General features: G+C 34.6%; 1 protein-coding gene across 2 annotated transcripts; it reads right to left on the bottom strand.

The window, feature by feature from the left end:
• Position 1: 1 nt before the first annotated feature.
• On the bottom strand, positions 2-20,650 carry ARL5B (ADP ribosylation factor like GTPase 5B). Of its 2 annotated transcripts, none has more exons than XM_006906998.3 (6): positions 20,312-20,650; positions 7,638-7,698; positions 5,855-6,002; positions 3,119-3,202; positions 1,580-1,731; positions 2-598 (listed from the first exon to the last, which is right to left on the bottom strand). In XM_006906998.3, the coding sequence occupies exons 1-6, from the start codon at positions 20,358-20,360 to the stop codon at positions 550-552; spliced, it is 543 nt and encodes a 180-aa protein (XP_006907060.1). In that variant the 5' UTR covers positions 20,361-20,650; the 3' UTR covers positions 2-549. The 2 variants fall into 2 exon arrangements, with proteins under 2 accessions (XP_006907060.1, XP_024899254.1); XM_025043486.1 differs by lacking the exon at positions 20,312-20,650 and adding an exon at positions 19,776-19,796.
• Between the last annotated feature and the right edge of the window lie 1,743 nt (positions 20,651-22,393).

Genomic DNA, 22,393 nt, shown 5'->3' with positions numbered 1-22,393 from the left:
GGCAGTTCTCATGATGTTTAATCTTCCTTATATCTTTTAGGCAGATTTCTTTCTCTATAATGAGTCTGTTCAAAGATAAATGGTTTATACAGGGAGCAAATATTTAGTGCTGGTTTAGTTTGCAAGCAGTACCTGACAATTTCCACTACTACTTTGTCAAACCAGTAATTATCTGGTAGGGATAAGGTTGGTCAAGAAATGGAAGAAACTGGTCATTAAAGTTATTACAATACTTCAGAAAACATTAAACATATGACAAATATTTCTTGCAAGGCAGTCATTAGATAATTAGAATAAGCAGCCAGAAAAATTCTGTTGCTGAAAACATAGTTATGCATTAGTGTTCATCCAACTGAAGATTAGTGCATTAAAAAAAAAGTTAAGAAAAAAAATCTTTCATGTTCCAGTTCAGCTGCACTTGATTCAAGTGTTGCTCATAGAGGTTTGTGTTGTTATAAATTAAACATGCTGCTGCCTTAGCAGCCAAAGGTACTAGGAAAAATGTTCATGTCACAGAATAAATACAGCAGTCTCTTCCGAGCAAAAAAGTTATCTCACACCAATCCGGGAGGTCATCCACTCTAGACCTTGGCATAACCTGAACCAAAAGAGAGATATTTTCAAAACAAAAAACTTTATAGTTAAAAACTGAATGCATATTTACATTTTTAAGCTTTACCCAAATGTTGGTACTATAATAATTATTTATACATTTAAGAGACAAAATTCAGCTAACATAAAAATAAGTAGAAATTTTAAGTGGAAGATTCACTTAGACAAAATGATCTTATTGAGTAATGGAGGAAATTGCTTCAGTCTCATCTTGATCCAGCTTTGGCGGTTTTGACAGCAAAATTGCAAATACTCCTCGATCCCCCTCTGAGATGAACTAACATTGAAACCACTTCAGACGACAGGAAACGAGGATGGAATGCTCGTGGCCCAATCTTAAAAGTATAGGTCAAAGAAGTCTACATGTAGCCACTACACTACAAGCTATTTCTAGTATGAGAAAAACTAAGAAGGCCAAGTTGATTTGAGCATAAATAAGTTCCTGGAAATAAATTGGGTAACCCATACATAGCACACTGGGTTCTCTTTGGCCTGTTTATCCAAACTCAAGTTCTTAAAAAGGAAGAATATACTACAATGACATTTGCCTCACATTTACTGTTTAGAAGTGAGTGTCCCAAAAGGACTCCTTACAAAGGAGACGTGCTCTTGTGGTAAGCTGGGAGCTTAGGATTAATTAAGCCTTTTCAGAAAATGTGCCATTTCTTTGAAATGAACTAAAAAGTGTAGATTTTGAAAACTCATTGCTTTTTTGGGGTAAAATTTTCCATTTATACTAAAACTTACAAAAAATTTGTCAGTAACTTTGTTAAATTGTAATTTAACAATAGTAATTGATTCAAATTATTTCAATCTTGTAAACCTGAGACACAATGCAAAAACCATCGTTAATTAAAAACCAGAAAGGAACAGCAACAAAGAAGAAAACAAGTTGGCAAATTGGCCTAAAGAAACTGAAAGGAATTTGAAAGAAGTCATACCTCCCCTTGTGCTGATTAGCACTTACCCTTCTCCTGTTAAAGCACAGCAGGACTGAATGTGCCATGGGTGATCCTTAATTGAACTAAGGGTGAGGTATTTGGAGATTTCAGCTGCTGTCATACACCCTTTCATATCTTGTTTATTCGCAAAGATAAGAACTGCAGCCTTCCGTAAATCCTGCAATCAATATGAAATATTTCTAATATGTGAAATATCACAATTCAAATGAAATTAATGAAGCAGATAGGTGAAATGTACCCTACTGAACAGTTATAGTGCTAATATTTAATTAAAAATTTTACAGAAACAAAAATAAATTAACTCAAATAACCATGATTTAACAATCCACTTTAACAAAAACAGATTAATAAACATAAGCTAGATAATTAAAAGTTATTTTTCTGTTGTTGGGTCAAAGCGGTCAGTAAAATAAACCTGACCCTTAAATATTGACTTAAAACTATATGAACAATATTCCAATGGACAAATACGGTACTATGTTGCCAAATGCTACGGTTTCTCCAAAATTTAAATGAGAGTACAGAGAGTAAGGGCTGGGCAATACTTATAATTTATTTGTCTTTGTATAACCTAAGCTCATTCATTAATGTTCACTGCAGCACTGTTTATACTATCAAAACATTGGCAATAACCTAAATTTCATTAATAGAAGAACAGATCAACTGTGATATATTCACACAGTGAAATACTATATAGTTATTAAAACAATTGAACTAAAGCTATATGTACTAAAATGAATAAATCAAAATATTGTGCAAAAAAATCTCCCAAACCCAAGATACAGAAAGATATGCAACCATCATGTAAAGTTTTATGAACATGGAATAAAATATTCTGTATAACTGACACCTAAATAAAATATTCATAGGAATATTAATCACTACTTTAGGATAGTGGAATTCTTTTTGGATTCCTTGAGAGAGAAAAGGAAGGAAATTTAGATTGGAGAGATCTCATAAGATATTTAATATGAATGGTAGGTGCACGAATGTGTTTTATTATCCAAGTTCTTCTGTATATCTGAAATATTTAGAATTAAGTGATCTCAAATTATTCACTAAAAAATTTTCAGTTATTATAAACTCTCGGGGGAAAAAACACTTAAGTTTTCCCCTTTCCTGTTTCAATCTATCAGACTTTTTAAGACGAGTAGGTTTAACTTCGAAAATTCTTTTTGATAGTAGCACTTTATAAATTAACATGCTGAATTTTTTAAATTTGAAAAAGTAATGAAAATTTTTTACTTCAAGACTTTCATCAATTGAATATATAAAACTTTGCTAATAAAATAACCGACAGCAGAACACATTAATCTTTGTAAAAAAGCAAAACCAGTAGACAGATACCTTACTCCATTGTTTATGTTTGCTTTCAAAATTTACCTCATTACAATAGCTCTTTGCAGCTTTAGCTTTCATAAGCCCTGTCCTATCCCCTCCATTTTGGAACACATTCTCAGTTCATACTGAGGGCTACATCTCCTGGTTTGCAAACCATTATCTAATAAATTCTCTAAACTTCTTAAAAAAAAAGAAAAAATTACCTCATGAGCCAACATTCTGTATAATTCTTCTTTTGTAATAGCTAGTCGTTCCCTGTCAATGCTATCAACAACAAGAATGATGAACTAGAAGACAATTAAAAAGAAAGAAAACTGAATGGGATGTTGAAGTTTTCTGCAAAACTACTCTCAAGTGATAGAAATACGTTCTTCACATGGCATCATCAATTCTATAAAATAAAAGAGTCTACTAATTTTTTATCATAAAGAGTTAATATCGAATTATATCAAGCCATAAAATCCAAATGTTAGTAAGGAAATAACACATAACTTCAATAAATAAAAACCATGCTCAATTGTATTTTAAAAAGTGACGTCTGAATACATAATATTCTGTAATACTATTATTTTATAATGCAAGTAATAAAAAAGTATTTTTTAAAAGGAAAGTCACAGTTAACATAACTCACTGAACCTTAAAAATACTCTATAATCACTCATTTAGGCAATCAATTTTTAAGTTTAATAGTCCCCTACCTATTAGAAAGAAGCACATGAGCTAGTTTGAAAAAGAAAAACACATTTTTTAAAAAAACTATCAAAAAAGGCATTTTTACATAACAATAATAATAAAAGAGTAAGAAAAAATGTGCTAAATAGAAACATATAGTTAGGTGTTAACATGCTAAAGATGATACAAGTGAAATTAAAGAGAGATCAGAGAGAACTGGAAAAGATTGTTAGTAACTGTGTATATGAAAACGGTGGGTCTCACATTCAAAATAAAAGCATCTTTGATGAGAAAAATAAGATATAGTCAGAAAAGGCTCTTAAATGAAACATCTTATGCAGAAGATAAAATTAAAAAATGAGGTGTAAAAGATTATAGTAGAGGAAGTGATGTAAAATAAATCAAGACTAATCTGAATATAACTGAGAAAAACAGGAATAAAAAAGAAAGAAAATAGAAGAGATAAATATAAGAAAAATGGTCAGAAAATATGGAACTTGTACGTTAATGAAAGGTGTCAGGAATTAGTCACTATCTGTAACTCCTTATATTATAAGACACATTTCAGCTCTTGGATGACTCCTCAATGTAAAGAATTTAAGAAGCAAGATGACAAGGGTGGCCAAAGCCATCAGGGGAACACCACGGGGATAAGATCTCTGCTTGGAATCTGAGATTGCAAACCTTATGTGTTGCAATAAAGGCCAAAGGTTCTTTGCAGTAATTTTGCTATTCTTATAGAAATAAGTTTATTAAAAGAAAATTTCATGCAAATAGCATCAACAATAGTGTATCTCTTTTTGGATCCATGCTAAGTATTCTAGAGTTTCAGTATTTTCAATAATATCCTTTCGTAAAGCTAAATATACATGCATCAGCAAGAATCAAATTTGATTTATTTGTCAAAGATAACTCCTCTCTTCATACTGGCAGTTGATTGTGAGTTTTGAGAGTATCAACAGTTATGCCGTTTAGTCATAATGTAATAAAATGTTGTTCTTCCCTGACTCTCCAATATATTTTAATTTCAGGATGTTATTTTACTATAGAAATATATAGTAAGCTAACGTATAATCAAACCATAGTATTTACTCACCAACCTATGCTCCCTTGGAAATAAAAAATATTAAGTATGACTACAACTGCTGAATATCTATGACATGCTGTCTTGGTTTGGCCAGTCATACACTGCCCTAGAATACATATAAATATATACATATGTTATTATAATATAAATCTAGAGGAATATATATTTTGATTTAAAAAGGCAACTTATTCACCCAAAATTCCTTGTATCACACCCCTAACCTCCTCTCCATCACTCCCAACACACATCACTCATTTTTTTTAATTTTAATTTTTTTATTTTTTAGGCGAGGCAACCCTTGGTTGACCTCATTGATTGCAAAGACCTTGTCAGTTTACAATCCCTTATTTTTTTATTTTTATTTTTTATGCCTACAGCACCTGGTCTTCCTTGGTGGTCTCTCATCCAAGAACTAACCAGTTCTGATCCTGCTGAGCTTCCAAGATCAGACGGGATCGGGCTTGTTCAGGGTGGCATGGACGTAAACAATGAGGGTTCATTTAACAAAAAAATAATTGATTGGTGTAATTCTTTGTTTAAAAAAATTATGGATGCAATTGTATATATTAATATCCTCAAAGATAAACCTCTCTCAATAGCACTGCATTTTTTTTTTTCTTTTTTTTAAAATCTGCCTCTAAGAAGAATTAAAAACAGAAACAGAAGACATTCCAGAATTGTTACTCAGGTTGGCTCTGGAAATTAGTAAAATAATGAACTAGGGACAGGGAACTCTGGGGTGCGGCCTACATATCCATTTCTTTTTTAATTAAAATATAATCTCACTAAAATTTTGAATCATGTTATTTGAAAATCTTATGTCAAATCATGCTTAAAGTATTTTATTCCTCCCCCAACCAGGGCCTCTCATAAAGTTGTGGGATCTCGGGAAAGGTTATATATAATTCATCCTCGTGTCTGAGTTCTCCAACGAGGGTGCTGCAGCGTTATAGTGAGGAGGAACTGACAGAGCCTGCCCCGCAGCAAGCACTCAATAACGGCTCCCATTCCTCTTCCTACTTGCTTATTCTTTTATTCGGAAACCTCAAGTTTTTTACAAAAAAGGATCTTATTAAAGGGCAACTGTCAATATGCCCCCTGTTCAGCCTATCTATTTTCTGGGCTTACCACTCTCTGGTTCTTTTTATTAAAATTGACTTTAGTAGGAACTTCAATATACCTCTGTGTTTGAGTAATATGTGTTCCAGGATGACCGCAGAGACTCTTGACCACCAATATCCCACATGAGAAAATGAGTGTTCTTCACAACTATTTCTTCAACATTGCTTCCTATGGTTGGAGAGGTATGAACCACTTCATTCATCAAGCTGTTGAAAGACAGACATCATAAAAACTCTTCTGTAAATCTTGAGAACCTGAAGTAAGTTTTAATCTCTATGTTTTTAATAGGAATCAATCTTCCTTATTTGTGCAATGATGGTTAACCATTGGCATTGGAGCTAGAACCTTATAGAACATTTGTGCAAACACATATCTAGATAAGAACAACGCCTGAAGATTTTTGTTGTTGTTGTTCTTTTAATAGGATAAACTACAGGCTTGATCTAGATAGCAGGGAGCCCTGCGGTGTGGGTTAGCATTTCTGTGGCCAAAATTCCAATACTGCCATGCCCTGTTATCAGTTACAGCAGAACCAAAGCTCCATCCTGAAAGAGCAAGTTTCTAGGTGACTGTGACATCAATACTTGCCAAGCAGCAACCATGGAATAGTAGGCTATCTATAATTCTGAAGACTATGAGAAAACTGAGACTTGTCTAAGCCATAAAAATCAGTTCATGCCTATTAACTTTATACACAGTCTTAAAAAGATAAGGCTATGGGCAAATGAAAATTTTAATTAGAATGAATTCTAAACATATTTGGAACACTGATGCTCCCATCACATGCATTATAATAATCATTCATTTATCTACAGTAATTTATTCAACCAATATGTGTTTGTTTATAACATGCCAGTAGTGTGCTGGAAGAAGTTTGCAACTCTCTTTTGTGTTTTATATGTATTTCTGAAGCTATGTGAAAAAATTATTTCAACAACAGTGACAGGTTCCTAAAATGTTTATATTTGATGTTTAAAGGCTAAGTCAATTTAAATACATAATGGCCAAAATAGTTATTCAACTCTGAAGCAGCAAGCCATAAGTAGCTGAAAAATATATTAAGTACTCCTCAAGTGAAGTATTTCTGGAGGGCTGTCAGCTGATATACTTAGGATGTGGTGGGAAGAGATAGAAGTCATATGATGATGCACTGTAAATAAATAACTATTTGTTAAAATGCTTGGGCATAGATCAACTTTCATTGTTTGACAGGGATCATTTCACTGGCACTAAAAGGAAAATGGGAGATACTCTGACAAGTGGACTGATGGGTTGTTAAAATTTCCTTAAAGTATTAATGTATTTTTCTAAAAAGTCTCAAGCCTCTCCTTGTTGCAAGCTACCAAAGCAATAGTTTTAGGAGTGATCTTCGTTTCTTTTGATCTGACAAGTCTGGCTATGTTAAACAATTCCAGAGCTGTTAGGAGAGTAGCAACAGCTCACTACAGATAACAATCTATTGACATGAATCCCAGTGTAAGAATAACTAAGTGAAATGCACTCTATTACCTCACTCCACCACTATAATATGTGCTTTATTTATTTTAGTTTAATATTAATTCTTTTTTTTCAAGGCCAGAAAAAGACAAGTGTTTGTGAAGGCTTTAGCAAACAGAACAATTTATCTTATTCACTTTTTCATAAATTTTGTGTTTGCTAAAATACAAAACAATATGTTTAAGTTTTTCCAATATATCGTGACAGCATTTTTTGTTTGTTTCATCTCCTAGTTTTATTAACTAGCCACGAGCCGCCGAGGTGAGTTATAATATCTTAATTATACAAAATTAGTTCCAATAACTAAAATAATGAAAACTGTTTAAATGAACACCCATACTTACAATTGATAAAGAATGGTGGTTTTCCCTGCATTATCCAGTCCCACTATAATCACTTTGTGTTCTATAAAAAGAAAGCAAACCATAAACATTTAACACTGCTGCATACTACAATTACATGCTTTCAACAATGATTACTACTTATTTCTCTAATAAGAATCATTCACTGGGATATTTATTACTAGGTGGAATAAAGAGAGCAAATACAGAAATAAAAAGAACTTTATGATGTGAAGACTGCCACCCTTAAGTGATGCAATCTCTTATGATATTCTTTACCTAGTTCTCTTTATGAAAGAATGTGAGAGAGAAGAGGAGAGAACTTGATCACTTATACTGAGTTTTGGGGGAAAAACACAAATACTAGTCTTGACAACACATTATGACTTAAAACATAGTTTCTTTTAAGAGTTCCACGCTTACCATCTCTAATAATCAAATTAGCTTTTTCTTAAGTTGTTTTTACATCTGGAAGTTTTCCCACCTGCATGTACCAAGATTTTTTTTCCTTTCACTTAAAAACCCAATTTAAAACACAGAACTGAAAAGTTTTCCCTGTCACTAATAAGACACACATATGCTCAACTAGTTTTTCATTCCTTCCATTAATTTACAGACAAATAAGCAATTACTTAATCTTCCATGCCTTTTCAACTCTTTTGAGCAGATACTGCTTCCATTCTTTATACAACAAAAACCTCTTCCGTCCCTTCTGGTGCCATGAAGTAAATCATCTTTTTTTTTAGAAGTAGAACTAAGGCCCGTCTAATCATTCTGTTAAGCAATAGACATTATGAAACCTCTTTTGAATACAGAAAATATTCCGGATACTATCTTTTCTAGATTTTAATCTATACAGAATATATTAGATTATTCTTCCCCAGGGCAGAATGCTTAAAAAGCTACTAGTGAACCTCAATGGGTTACATAAAGAAGTTGCCCTAAGAACCACAATATAATCAACTGATTTGTAGCTAATGATCTGACACATTCATATAGGAACCAAGCTCCTCTTATTAACCTCTCATGAATATCAAAAATCTAATTATACATCTAATCAAATATCAGGTCATACTCCTACTCTAACATGTTAACACTGCATCAGTCAAAAAGGGGCCATAATTCATAGACGAGTTCTTAGGTGACAAACCATCTCTGTATCTTCTATTGACCTGCATGCCTTAGGTGCTGCCTCTATTACAGGACAAATGACGTGGTCCTCTGGAAGGGCTAATTTCGCTATGGCAGAAGCTGCTTTGTACAACAAAAAACTTGCTTACTGTAACTCACTATGATTCTCCTTTTTTGATTCTGTTGGTTTGTATTCCCTAACTTCTAATGGAGCCAATCTTGAAGAGTTGCCCTGTTCTTCCCTCTTACATTACCGGAACGAGAGTACTCTTATTAGTGGAGGAACGATCCACTGATAGACTGCCTGGCGCCAAGCGTTCTAAATTTTGGTGACAGTTGAAAACCACCTGTCCAGCATCTGGAGCCCACGAGGTCCCTGATCACATGAGAAGGAAGCCTCGTCTAGAGTAAGTTAAACGTGGGTGCAGATACTCCTACTGAGTGAAGGGAATGGAGGAATAGTACCAACGGATCATTGTTGAGGCAACTCAATGAACACCCAGGGCCATTGGCAAAGTCGTGCTCCTTGCCTCACATTTTGTATTATGATGATGACCATAGTATCAAAGGCTTGTGATGGCAAAACCCGTAATACATCATTTTGAGAGATTGGTTCCCAATTTGAATTGTCAAGGGTGACAAACTGAAGGTGGATAAGGTGTGAATTCTATTAAAGTCAAATCTTTGATTAATTTAAGGTTTTTTCCCCCTCATTGGTAGGGAATTCTAGCAATTAAGAAAAACCACGCCATTTCAACTCTGTCTTATGATAAGGGTATGTATGTCTATTCTTTACGTAAACTGAGGCCTAACTTCTGATGTTAAACTATCATCAAACTGACTCTGTATAACAAAACATCAAAAGAAAAGGAACTAAGTGCTTTTTAAATGCATGAAATAACTAAAGTTTTTTTTTTAACTTTTATTTTTAAATTAGAGTTGACATTAATATTATTTTATATTAGTTTCAGAAGTACAGCATAATGGTCAGACATTTATACCAATTTATACTTTATCCCACCACCTTTTTCATGCCCAATCCAGTTCTCAACCCCCCTTCATCTGGTAATTACTAGTTTGTTCTCTGTATCTATGAGTCTGTTTTCATTGTTTGTTCTTTCTTTTGTCCTTTAGATTCCACATACAAGTGAAATCATACAGTATTTGTCCTTCTCTGCCTGACTTATTTCACTTAGGTCCATCCATATTGTTGCAAATGATTTCATTCTTTTTTATGGCCAAGTTATATTCCACTGTATACATGTACACCTCTTCTTTATCCATTCCTCTACTGATGAACTTATGTTGCTTCCACATTTTGGCTACTGTAAATAATGCTGCAATGAACGTAAGAGTTCATATACCTTTTTGCATTAGTGTTTTGGATTTCTTTGGCTAAAAAACCAGAAGCAAGACAGCTGAGTCATATGCTAGTTTTATTTTTATTTTTCTGAGGAACCTCTCCACACTGTTTTCCATAGTGGCTGCACCAATTTGCAATATCATTAACAGTGCAAAAGGGTTCCTTTTTCTAAACATCCTCGCCAACACTTGTTTGCCGATTTACTGTCGACAGCCATTCTGACAGGTGTAAAGTAATATCTCGATGTGGTTTTAATTTACATTTCTCTGGTATTTAGTGATGCTGAGCATCTTTTCATATGTCTATAGACCATCTATCTGTATGTCCCCTTCGGAGAAATGTCTATTCAGGTCCACTGCCCATTTTATAATTGGATTTTTTTTTTTTTAGTGTTAAGTTGTATGTTCTTTACGTATTTTAGTTATTAACCCCTTATCAGGTGTATCATTGGCAAATATCTTGTCCTATCCAGTAGGAAGTCTTTTTGTTTTGCTGATGGTTTTCTTTGCTGTGCAGAACCTTTAGTTTGATGTAGTTCCATTTGTTTTTTTGTTTCCCTTGCCCAAGGAGACACAGCCAAAAAAATATTACTAAGCGATGCCAGAGTTTACTGTTTTCTTCTAGTTTTATGGTTTCAGTTCTTAAAGCCTTTAATCCATTTAGAGTCTATTCTTATATGTGGTGAAAGAAAGTGGTCTAGCTTCATTTTTTTGCATGTGTCTGTCCAGTTTTCCCCACACAATTTATTGAGGAGACTGTCTTTATCCCATCGTATATTACTGCCTCCTTTGTTATAGATTAGTTGACCATATAGGTATGATATTATTTCTGGGTACTCTATCCTGCTGTATTGCTCTATGTGTCTGTTTTTATGGCAGTGCCATGCTTCTTTGATTACTATACCTTTTTTTCTATATTTTGGTATCAGGTAGCATGATACCCCCAACTTTGTTCTTTAAGATTGCTCTGGCCGTTTGGGGTCCTCTGTGGTTCCATATAAATTTTAGCATTATTTGTTCTAGTTCTGTGAAAAATGCTGTTGGTCTTTTGATAGGGATTGCACTGAATCTATAGACTGCTTTGGGTAGTACGAGCATTTTAACAATGTTAATTCTTCCTACTAACAAGCATGGTATATGATTCCATTTACTTGTGTCTTCTTCAGTTGCTTTCTTAATGTCTTATAATTTTCCAAGCACAGGTCTTTTACTTCCCTGTTAAATTTACTCCTAGGTATTTCCGGTTTTTTTTTTTTTTAATGCAATTGTAAATGGGATTGTTTTCTTAATTTCTCTTTCTGATAGTTCATTATTAGTATATAAAAATGCAACTGATTTATGAATAAATTTTGTTATTTTGTTACTTTATTGAATTCGTTTATTATCCATAAAACCATTTGGGCCAGGACTTTTGTTTGCTGGGAGTTTTCATGATTACTGATTCGTTTTATTAGTAGTTATAGGTCTGCTCAGATTTCTTGTTTCTTCTTTATAATGAATCTGAGTATTTAAAAAAAATGTGTCAGCACACCATGAGACAGTCACCTTGGGCATCACATTTCACTATCAATCTCTTCCAGGAGACCAAGCTGCACCACTCCCACAACAAAGGTCTGAGAGAGAAGAGTATTTTCAGTGTCACTAATTTATGTCTCTCCAGAGCCAGACACAAAGCATGTTTATTTATATTAAATGAAGGATAAGGTCCAACCCCAGAGCATTTGTTTAATTTTGATCAAGTGCTTGCACAGAAGTTTCTCTGTAGTCCTGGCTATAGTGTATGTTCTTTCGGATCTCCTAAAAAGCTGGCTCATATTTATTTATATTTTTTAAAGCGGGGCATAAAGACATAAAGACTATACAGGATGAGGCTGCAAAAGAAAACTAATAAGAGTACTTGCTTATAGAAAAATACAGGTAAAATGTGGCTAACAAGAAAAATAATTTTAAAAGAAGCTTAAAAAAATAAGTGGAAGAAAAATCAGAGAAAAAAGTTTCTCCATTAACTCAATTTCTAAAAATTTTTACTAAATCCAATTTGTAGTTTTAGTAGAGATACCAAATGAAAAAAAAATTGTAGTTTTAGTATTGAATAACAAATTATACAAAAAGACTAACACGAGATTAGAGAAGCATTAAATATATTGTTAAAATGTGTGATAAAAAGACCAACTTTTATTTTAAGATATAAGAAAGCCCCAATAATATCACATAATAGGGACTGCTATCTTTTAGATATACAATGTCTACACTCGCACTGTCATGTAACGAGAGGAAGCCTTATATTTAACACAGAGTATGTAAACAATTATGTACCTTAACAAATAAACAATCTGATGACTTAACAAATTTGGGATACTGCATACAACGAAAATAAGTCTGAATTATTGCAAGGGGTAAGAGGATATAATGTTACGACCTGAGGCCTATGGCCTGGACAGCAACGATGAGCACTCAAGGAGTCTGGATCTCGGGGGAAAAAGGCCGTGAAAAACTAACTCTATCCTATATTATACTAACTATAGAATCATAAAATATTACAGCTTGGAACAGGATGCAGAACTTGATATATATATATTCCTTTTCTCCTACCTCTTTCAACAAATGTGTCACCTATAAGGCACCTCTGAGGAACCCAGGTCTCTAAAACTGTACAAAGTTACCTTCCCAGGCCACCTTGCTTATTTTATAGAAAAGAAAATGGAGGGCCTATGAAGTTATGTAATTTGTTGTAATAAACATAGGTAAAAGGGCTAGCATTGTTTTCCTGCTCTTTTTGCTATAAAATATTTACTTCCCTCCCCAATTGTTCAGCCTCCCCCCAATTCCCACAGTATCCATATTCCTGGATACCTAAATTTTGTTAAAAGCAGCTGTGTGAACCTGATGATTTAACAATTCAACATTTATTGAGTTCATTATATGAATAATATTTATGATGAAGACAAATAAGTCAAGATCTCTACTCTCAAAAATCTTAAAGTTGGGTATGTAAACGAGCACTTACAATATAGTATCATTGGTACGAAGCAATAGAAATAAGTATCATATGGTAATATTCTTAAGGATAAGTGAAATCTAGAATTCAACTCTTAGAAAATGTCAAGAATAAAAATATTTTGGGGTGTTGGTCTGTTTTACATGCATTATGAAAATTAATCCTTATTATCTTTCTATGAGAAAGTGGTATTATTCCTCAATTCCCCAAGGAAGAAACTGAACCTTAGGTTACAAAACCTGCCTAAGGTCATATTGCTGGGAAGTTTGGCTAATAGTGCCTCCTCACCTTTAAGACAAAGTCAAGTCTTATAGTTTTACAATTAATGAACAGAATAGCTTACCAGATAGAAGAAAAGCAACCTTCAGGTACACAAGGGGATTAAATACAGATAAAGAAAGAAGATCAGAGTCTAATTAGAACACTCTAAGGTTACAGGCCAGGGTGAAGTGCCTAAGGAAAAAGACCACAAGTCCTTCCCTTTCCCCAAAGCAATGAACAAAAGCCATGATAAAAGTTTTTACAAGGAAATACAGAAATGTTGCTCTCTAGAGAATTCATATGCTGCTCAGGGGAAGGTTACAATTTGCAAGACAAATGTTAAGGAGGACAGACAATCTAATGGATGGTTTTCAAACCTGTTGAACCAAGACCATAGTTAAGAAATACTATTTTATATCATGACTCAGGACACACATAACCGAAACAAAAGTTTCACAAAACAATACCATTACTAACTGAGATGCATTCGGATTGTTTCTATTTTAGAATATTCATTCCTTTTTTTAAATGCTGGTCCTTATTAAATTGACTTTATAAACTTTCTAGTAAGTTATGTCAGGTAATTTTGGAAAAAAAGTATTTGAGAAATACAAGTGAACTGGGTAGCACAAAAAATATGAAAAATTCACAAATTCAAGAAGCTCAGTAAGCTTCAAATAGGAAAAATACAAAGAAAAGCAAAGCTAGGTACTTTGTGGGCGGGCAATCTGCTAAAAACCAAAGATAAAGCAAAAATCTTGAAGGCAGCAAGAAAAAGAAAGACTAAATAAAGGAAAGTAAAGCTATAAATATTAGTTGCCTTTTCGCTAGGGGGTGGGGGGGATATGCAGGCCAGAGGGTAGTAGAATGACTTTAGAGCTCTAAAGGAAAAAAAAAAAAAAATTAACCTAAGATGCTATATTCAGCAAAAATACAGACATAGGCAAAAGAAAGACATTATTTTCAGATAAAAGAAAAATAAGAGAATTCATCACCAGCACAGCCACACTAAAAAATGCTAGAGTTCTTTGGCTTGATGGAAAATTATGCTAGATGGAAATTCAAAACATCAAAAATAGTACTATGGAAAAATATAAGAAAAATTTATCATCTCTTAAAACTTTAAAGAATGCGTGACTGTAGCAAAAAATATAACACTGTACTGTGCAGTTTATAACATATGGTTACAAAGGACTAGGCAAGGAGAAAGTGGAACTGTACAGTTTCAAGGTTCTTACATTTTACAAATATTACATTATTAACTCTAAATATTAGAGTGCAAAAAGTTAAGAATGTATGCTGCAATCCTTAAAAGGACCATGAAAATAATACAAAAAAGAACTGCTAAAATAGTCAATAAAAAATTAAAATTAAATTCTAAAACATAAAAATCAGTTAACCCAAAAGAAAGGAGGAATAGATGAGACAAACAGAAAACAAATAACATATCTTATCTAACCATACATATCATAAACCCAATCACATCAACAAACTGGATTAAACATTCCAATTAAGAGGGAGAGAATTTCACACTCATATATGTGTTTGTGTGTGTGTGTGTATAACAAGATCCCACTATATACTCTCTAGAAGACATACACATTAAGATATATATCTGAACAAGACTAACAACTGTCTTCACTTAATAAACATTTATAGAACATTGTATGCAAATGCAAAATATATTCAAGAGCAAATGGTACATGCACCAAAACAGACCATATAGATGGACAATAAAAGTGTTAATAAATTTGAATAAATGGAAATCTAAGAGTATGTTTCTGACCACAGTGGAATCAAATTAGGAACTAATCATAAGCTATCTAAGAAAATAAGTATTTGGAAACTAAACAACACTTAATAAATAATCCGTAGGTCAAAGAAGAAATCAAACAAAATTTTTAAAAAATATTTCAAACTGAATAATAAAATACATGTTAAAATTTGTGGAATGATGCTAAAGCAGTACTTAAGAGGGACATTTAAAGCTTTAAAATCTTTACATATGAAAGGAAGAAGAGAGAAATACAATGAGGTACTCAAGCCTCACCCTTAAGAGGATAAAGTGGAAGATAAAGTATGCCTGGATTAAGTAGATGGAAGAAAACAAACAACAGAAATTAGTAAAATAGAAAATAGAAACAATAGCAAAAATTAAAATCTTTTCTTTGAAAAGATTAACAAAACAAATTAGAAGGATACTTCTGGACTTCAAAATTACTGTACTATGAAATAGTACAGTAATCAAGATGATGTAGCACAGCATAAGGATAAATATACAGATCGATGTATGATAAGACTCACATTTATATAATAATTTCAGTTTGACAAAGGCTCCAAAGCAAGTCTTCATTAAATTATGCTGGAACAAGAAGATACCCATGTAAATTAATAATGAACCTCAAGCCCTACTCACATCGTAATCCTAAAAATAACTTAAGAGGGCTTAAAGACAAAAGCGTAAAAGCTAAAGCTTCTAGATGAAAGGAATGGGACACAGAAAGCAACAGCCATTAAAAAAAATTGAGAAATTAGTCTATACCACAATTAAAAATTTGCACTGAGCAGATATGCACATTAAGAAAATAGGGAAGCCATAGACTGGGGTAAAATAATGATAAAATATATATCTGATAAAGGACTCAATTCTGGAATGTACGTGTGTGTGTGTATAATTCTAAATAATTTTTTTGCATAAAAATTTTTTTAAATGGGCAAAAGGACTGGAACATTCCTCAAAGGAATATATACAAATATATACCCAAGTAAAAAAGTGTGTGACACTCAACAGTCATCAGAAAAATGCAAATTAAAACCAAAATGAGATAGCACTACCCATCTCGCAGAACAGCTAAAGTTAAAAAGAGAAAAAAGAGAGAAGAATGATACTGGTCTTTTCAACACTGGAAGCTGGGGACAATAATACCTTCAAAATTCTTAAAGAAATGTTTTCCAACTCAGAATTCTATATCCAGCCCAATTATAAAGCAAAAGTGAAGAAAACATCAGTACATTTTCAGGCGTTTGGAGTTGCAAAAAAATAATTATCACTTTGGACGACTTTACGAGAAACTTCTGAATGACGTGCTTCATCAGAGAAAGAGTAAAACAAGAAGGACATAAGTTCTAATAAAATAGAAAAGCAAAGGAAATTCCTAGAATGATAGCAAAGACAAGTCCAGAAGTGTGTACCAGGCACAGGGAGAAACAAGTCCAGTTTGGAGCCGGACAGAACAGAATACTGAAGGTGTGAGGAGAAAGGATAACTCAACTGATAGGTGCAATATGGGGAAACCTGTATAGAGTTTTGAGATAGCATAGTCACATGTACAAAGAAACTAAAGCCATGGGATGCTGTAATTACTTACTCTAGGTGGAAAAAAAGTTGTAGAAAAAAGGGCAACAGAGGCTCAGCAGTGACAAAACTTCACCATCACAATGAAAAGAGTATGGATTAAAGCAAAAAATTATATTGGGATGATGAGGGAAAAGGTCATAAAAGCACCAATGTCTCTTCTACCATAAGACAAATAATCTGTACACTTGAAACTAACATGTCAATTATATCTCAATTAAGAAAACACAAATGATGTTAAAATTTCCATACATGCATATTATTCAAAAATATGGAATACTGGGGAAAAAACCAGGAGATTAAAGAGATTTGACTAATACATATCATTTTAAGACCTTAGAAATTTGTAACTGTTAAAAAAGAATGCATGTGTTACTTTGATATAAAATTTTGTTTAAAAAAAACTAAAACCTTCAACAAAATTTTGATTGAAGATACAACAGTGTGTAAGACAAAGTTCATGCCTTAGCAGTTTATTTCTATTGAGAAAAACAGACAACAAATAAGTAAACATACTTATGATTACAGGTAGAGAAAAATGTTATTCCAAAACATAGAAAATGAGCATTTGGGGTGAAAAGAGCGGTCAGTGATGGCCTTTCTGAGGAGTGACATTTGATCAGAAATCTGAGCTACTTGAAGCAATGGATAAAGAGTATTCCAGGAAACAGGGAGCATGTAGATAGATAGTAAGTTTAAGTTTGTTATGTTTGAAACCAGCAAAAGTCCAGAATTAAGAGTAGAATAAAGCTAAGGAGAGAAATTTAAGATACCAGATCTGTGCAGTCAGAAGTAAAGGACAATAACAATGCCACAAAAAGTTGGCTAACAGTGCTAACAAAATGATAACATGAAATACACCGATAAAAAATGAGTAGATAGTGAAATTAAAATGTCATCGTATTTGGTTCTGAAAATTAACTACCACTAAGACCATATTCTATTTGCCCTTAATTCCAGGTAAAGTAACTGATGACCAGCTACGCAGTGACAACAGAGAGAAAAAGAACATGGTCTATGAAAGTTAAAAAAGAAATGTTCAACTTTTGAGGTGAGTTTAAAAGATATCATAAACATATATGTATATATTTTATACAAACACCTATACAACCATATAGATATATAAAATATTTGTAAAGACAGATTTTAAAATTATTTGCGTCATTGATGAGTGTGCTGAAATATGTCTTGTAGCTTAAAATTAAGCAATACAAAATTGCAGAGATTATGTACTTAGTAATAGTTTTACTTAGACAATACATGCTTTAGTATACTTATTTGCAGAAAAGTAACACATTTATGAGAAGATGCCTGGTGCTCTAAAATGCTACAGGAAAAAAAAGATGGGAGTGAGGCCAATATTGGAACAAAGATTAAGGAAAGGAGTTTTTAAGGTAAGACAAGTAGTTCTCAACCCTGGGTGCACATCTGAATTGTCTTGGCACTGAAGCCCAGGACACCCCACTCCATTCTGATTTAATTGGTCTGAGGTGGGGCCTTGAGAATATTATTCTAATATATGACCAAGATTGAGTGACTTAACTATCTGGAATAGACAGATGTGTTATAGTAGTGAAAATGGAAAATGCTGAGACAGTCAATTTTGTTGATACAGAAAGTAAAAGTACATGGCTAAAGTATAGATCATTTACTTTAAAAATGAAACATAATGACTAAACTCTTCAACTGCTCCCATGACTCACTCTGTACAGTTTAATGTCTTAGTCAACATACAATGCCCTCTGTGATCAGGTTCCCCTGGCTACCTAGGTCTCCAACCTCATTTCCTCTAACTCCCCCACAGGCAAACTAAAATACAGCCAAACTAAACTATTTTCAGCTTCCTTCACTGTCCCAAACTATTTCTTTCCTCTCCCATTTACATTTTATTAGTCCTTCTGCCTAGAATAACATGATCCTGCTACTCAGTCTACCCATCATGCCTTGTAAACACTTATTACCTGATATTAAAGTCCAAGTATATCATTTTCTGTAAAGTCTTCCAGGAACCACATGAGAAAAATTAATCCTTTTTGGTGCCATCACCATTTTTATACATATCTGTTCAATAATTTATTTACCATATCGCATTTTTTTCCAACTTTCTGTCATTTACTGATCTTTGAGCACTCTGAGAGCAAGTAACTTTGCGTCTTTTCTGTTTGTTTTTAAATCTTTTTATCTCTTATGCCTAAATGTTAGCTGCATGAATAAGTGATAGAATAACCACTAGTTCTAAAATTTCAACAGCAAAGTTAAAGGGAAAAAACCTAAATAGTCATGAGGATTTAGGAGACCTGGACAATTATGTGACTATAAAAGTAACCCATGAATATCTTTCATCATCTCCTGAATTTTCCCTTTATAGCATCTATTCCCTTCTTTAGTCCGATTAAAGACTCAAAACACATGATAAAGAGTAGCTGCAAAACAAGAGAGGGGAGAAAGGGGAATGGGACAGGTTACGCAGGGAAAACCAACGTTTTATGAAACTACAGGAAAAGGTGAGCAGGTGGTTATTGCATTCACCTTTATACTCTTTAGCATATCTTAAAATGTGTATGCATATTACTATATTTATAACCTTGAAAAGCTTATTTTAGTGTTCTTATCAATCAACAGAACGAGTAGACTGAAACCATTTCATTTTCTTCACACCTAAATCCATAAAGAAGATACCATATTAGCAGTAACAAATTGATATCATCATAAAACACTGTTTTGTTTTGTTTTTTTATTATGCCCGGGTATTAAATGCAAAATGAAACTAGGTGAATTTAAAAAAATGGCTTCAATTACTAAGAAAATATTCTGTTAAAAGAATGCCTAAAACTATCTATTGTCGCCCTTCTCTTTGGGTATTTTCTCTCTTCAGAAGACATCACATCTCATTCTCTCTGACTCAGAACAGGTTTTACAACTTCTTGGCCCTCTGGACTTGTAACTTTTAGATGTCTCATAATCCATTCTAGACTAAATACGGACACGCAAGATCCTACATAGAACCAAAAGTCTTTAGTTTCCTAACACTTACGATAGGAATAAAGGGTTTAGGTTGAAGATTTCCAGAAACCCGTGTATTTCAACAGGAAAATTCGTTCCCAAGTTCTAGAGAGCAGGGGAAATTGGAGGGAACGTGAAGGCGCATCTCCTTCAAGAGCAGGTCTGAAAACGAAGTAGCATTATTAGTTTAAAAAAAGTTGACAGGTTTCTGGGAGGACTCTTATCCTGGGACAAGGCTTAGGATGTTTAATTAGAGACGTAAAAGGCCCTCAAAAATGCCTCCAGGTACCATTAGGTGCCTTCCGCTTACAGTCACTAAAATCCAAAAATTCTTAGTTTGGATTCTGGGACACCAAATCTGTTTCCCCATTCCTCCCACACATCCGGTCTCTCCTGCATCTTCTCCCGGCCCTATAATACTGAGTTTCTACCCGTTCTCTTGACTAAGTCACTTCTCTGCGTCTCAGAACATCTATATCCACCGAAAGCCCTGCCTCTCGCTGTCCCCTTCGGCGGCCAGACCCCCTTCCTCGGATTCGAGCCGTTGCGCAGCTCCATCCTTCTCACCTTGGTTGGAGAAGAGGCTCCACAGTTTAGCGAAGATCAGCCCCATCATGAGCACCTGGTTGGGCCGCGGGGTCCCTCAGCAGCAGGTGCCGCTGCGCCGGGGCCCCCACCGCGGCGCGGGCTGTGGGGAACCAAGGAGAAGCCGACTGAGACCGCGCGGCGAGGGCACTGGTTGGCCGAGAAGCCTCGATCGGCCGCTCAGCTACCGGTCGGAAGGCGCCGCGTCGAGTCCCCACCGGATAGTCCTTTGTTTCGAGCCCACTGAACCTAGAGCCGACCCGTAGTCCCCTCGGTCTGAACCCACCTACCCTCCAGAGCCCCAACCAGCCCAAAGCCCCGCCTCCGCTCCGCCTCCCCTCCCGATCCCAGGCCCACCCATCGCCGGAAGGACGGCACCTGACGTACGCACGCCTACGTCAACCCACGCCTTCGACGTGGCGCTTCCTCCGGTTTCGCTTCCGGTGTGCGGGCTCCCAGTGGCTTGTGTGGCAGGTGTGGGCGTGCGTGGGAGTTGGGGTCTTTCCTTTTTTCCCTAGCTTAACGCTTATCGCACTGTTCAGAAGCGTTTGCCCGGTTCCCTTTCTCCTGTCTGGCACGTGCGTCCCTGGCATCTAGCCTGGGGGCAGACTGCAGTTTCTCCGAGCTGCCAGTTTTGCTGCACTGAAGTGAGGAGTTTTGGTCACAAGTGACAGCCTCCTGTCACCCTCTGCTGGCTAGCAGGCTTAGGGTTCTGCCGCAATTCTTAATTCCGAATGGACTTGATTGAGAGACGATCCTTGGCATGCCTGTAGCCAGAGTTCAGTTCTGTGATTAACTTATTGGTTCCCAATTTTAACATGCACTCAGTGTTTTCTTTGATAGCCATCTACAGCGTAAGAAAATAATTTTCTGAAGTGTTACTTGGCAAGAACTTCTTTAATGAAAATGGAATCCCAGTAATCTATCTCCAGTTCAATACAATAGTAAAAGTTACAAGTGCTGTACTTGGAGCAAAACAAAGAAACTGAAATTTAAGGGGAAAAAAAGGACCAGATAGGGAATTATATATACGCGATGTAATTTGGAACTATTGTAAACTTAAGATAATGCTTGGAAGAACTGGCTGGTCTGGAATTTAATTTATTAATTACCTAAGAAGTCTGAGTGTATTTAAGCCAATTTGCTACATAATCGTTTCAATTACTTTTCTTTTTTATTATTAGGTTCTAACAAAAGTAGAGGCTTCATAGCCTGGGGTGAAATGTAACTAATTCCCTTGAAACCAGTTGAAGGCATGAATTTAATTAAAAGAGACTGTAGACTTTAGTCAGGGCAGCGAGACCGTCAAACTACGCAAAACGAGGCATACTTCGTTTTATGGTGCTTCTCTTCATTGCTCTTCGCAGTTATTGGAGTTTTTTTTACCAGCAAAAGATTGACTTGCTGGAGGCTCAAATGCCATTGCACTCTACAATACAGTGTAAACATAACTTTCATAGCACTGGGAAACCAAAAAATTCATGACTTGCTTTATTGCGCTGTTCCTTTAGTGTGATATCGGCTTTACTGTAGTCCTCTGGAACCAAACCTGCAATACCTCCGATGTGTGCTTGTATTTCCTTACCTGAACCTAGAAGTATATGACTTACGTCCTCCCAATGTTATGATTCAAAGACCCTTTAAGCCTTCATGTGGGATAATGTGCTCCAACTTTCTGATATTAAAGGCAAGTTTTAACCTCCCATATAGAGGAAAGCTGTGTACTGAGCTTAGGCAGAGTTAACTTTCATGTCCATGAGTCGATGTATGACTAAATGATTTTGTGTTTGTGTAAACAGAGGCTTAAAGGGACATTTCTAGTCAGAGTTTTATTTGTTAAACAACAAACTTTAGATTCTGTAACTTAGCTTCAATTGTTACACATGGATATAAACCACATTTTTTTTCTGGCTTTCAGATGTTTAAAAAACAGTATCTGAAAAAAGCATTTTTTGCAGAGTTTTGAAGCAAAAAGCTGTATTTCTTAAACATTTATATGGTGGCTTAATGATACTTCAGAGAGTTAATCTGAATTATTCTTTCACTTTAAGTGAAATGAGTATA

The sequence above is a fragment of the Pteropus alecto genome, unplaced genomic scaffold (genome assembly GCF_000325575.1).
Source record: "Pteropus alecto unplaced genomic scaffold, ASM32557v1 scaffold11, whole genome shotgun sequence".
Classification (NCBI taxonomy): Eukaryota; Metazoa; Chordata; class Mammalia; order Chiroptera; family Pteropodidae; genus Pteropus; species Pteropus alecto.
This window is presented reverse-complemented; position numbering and strand designations above follow the sequence as displayed.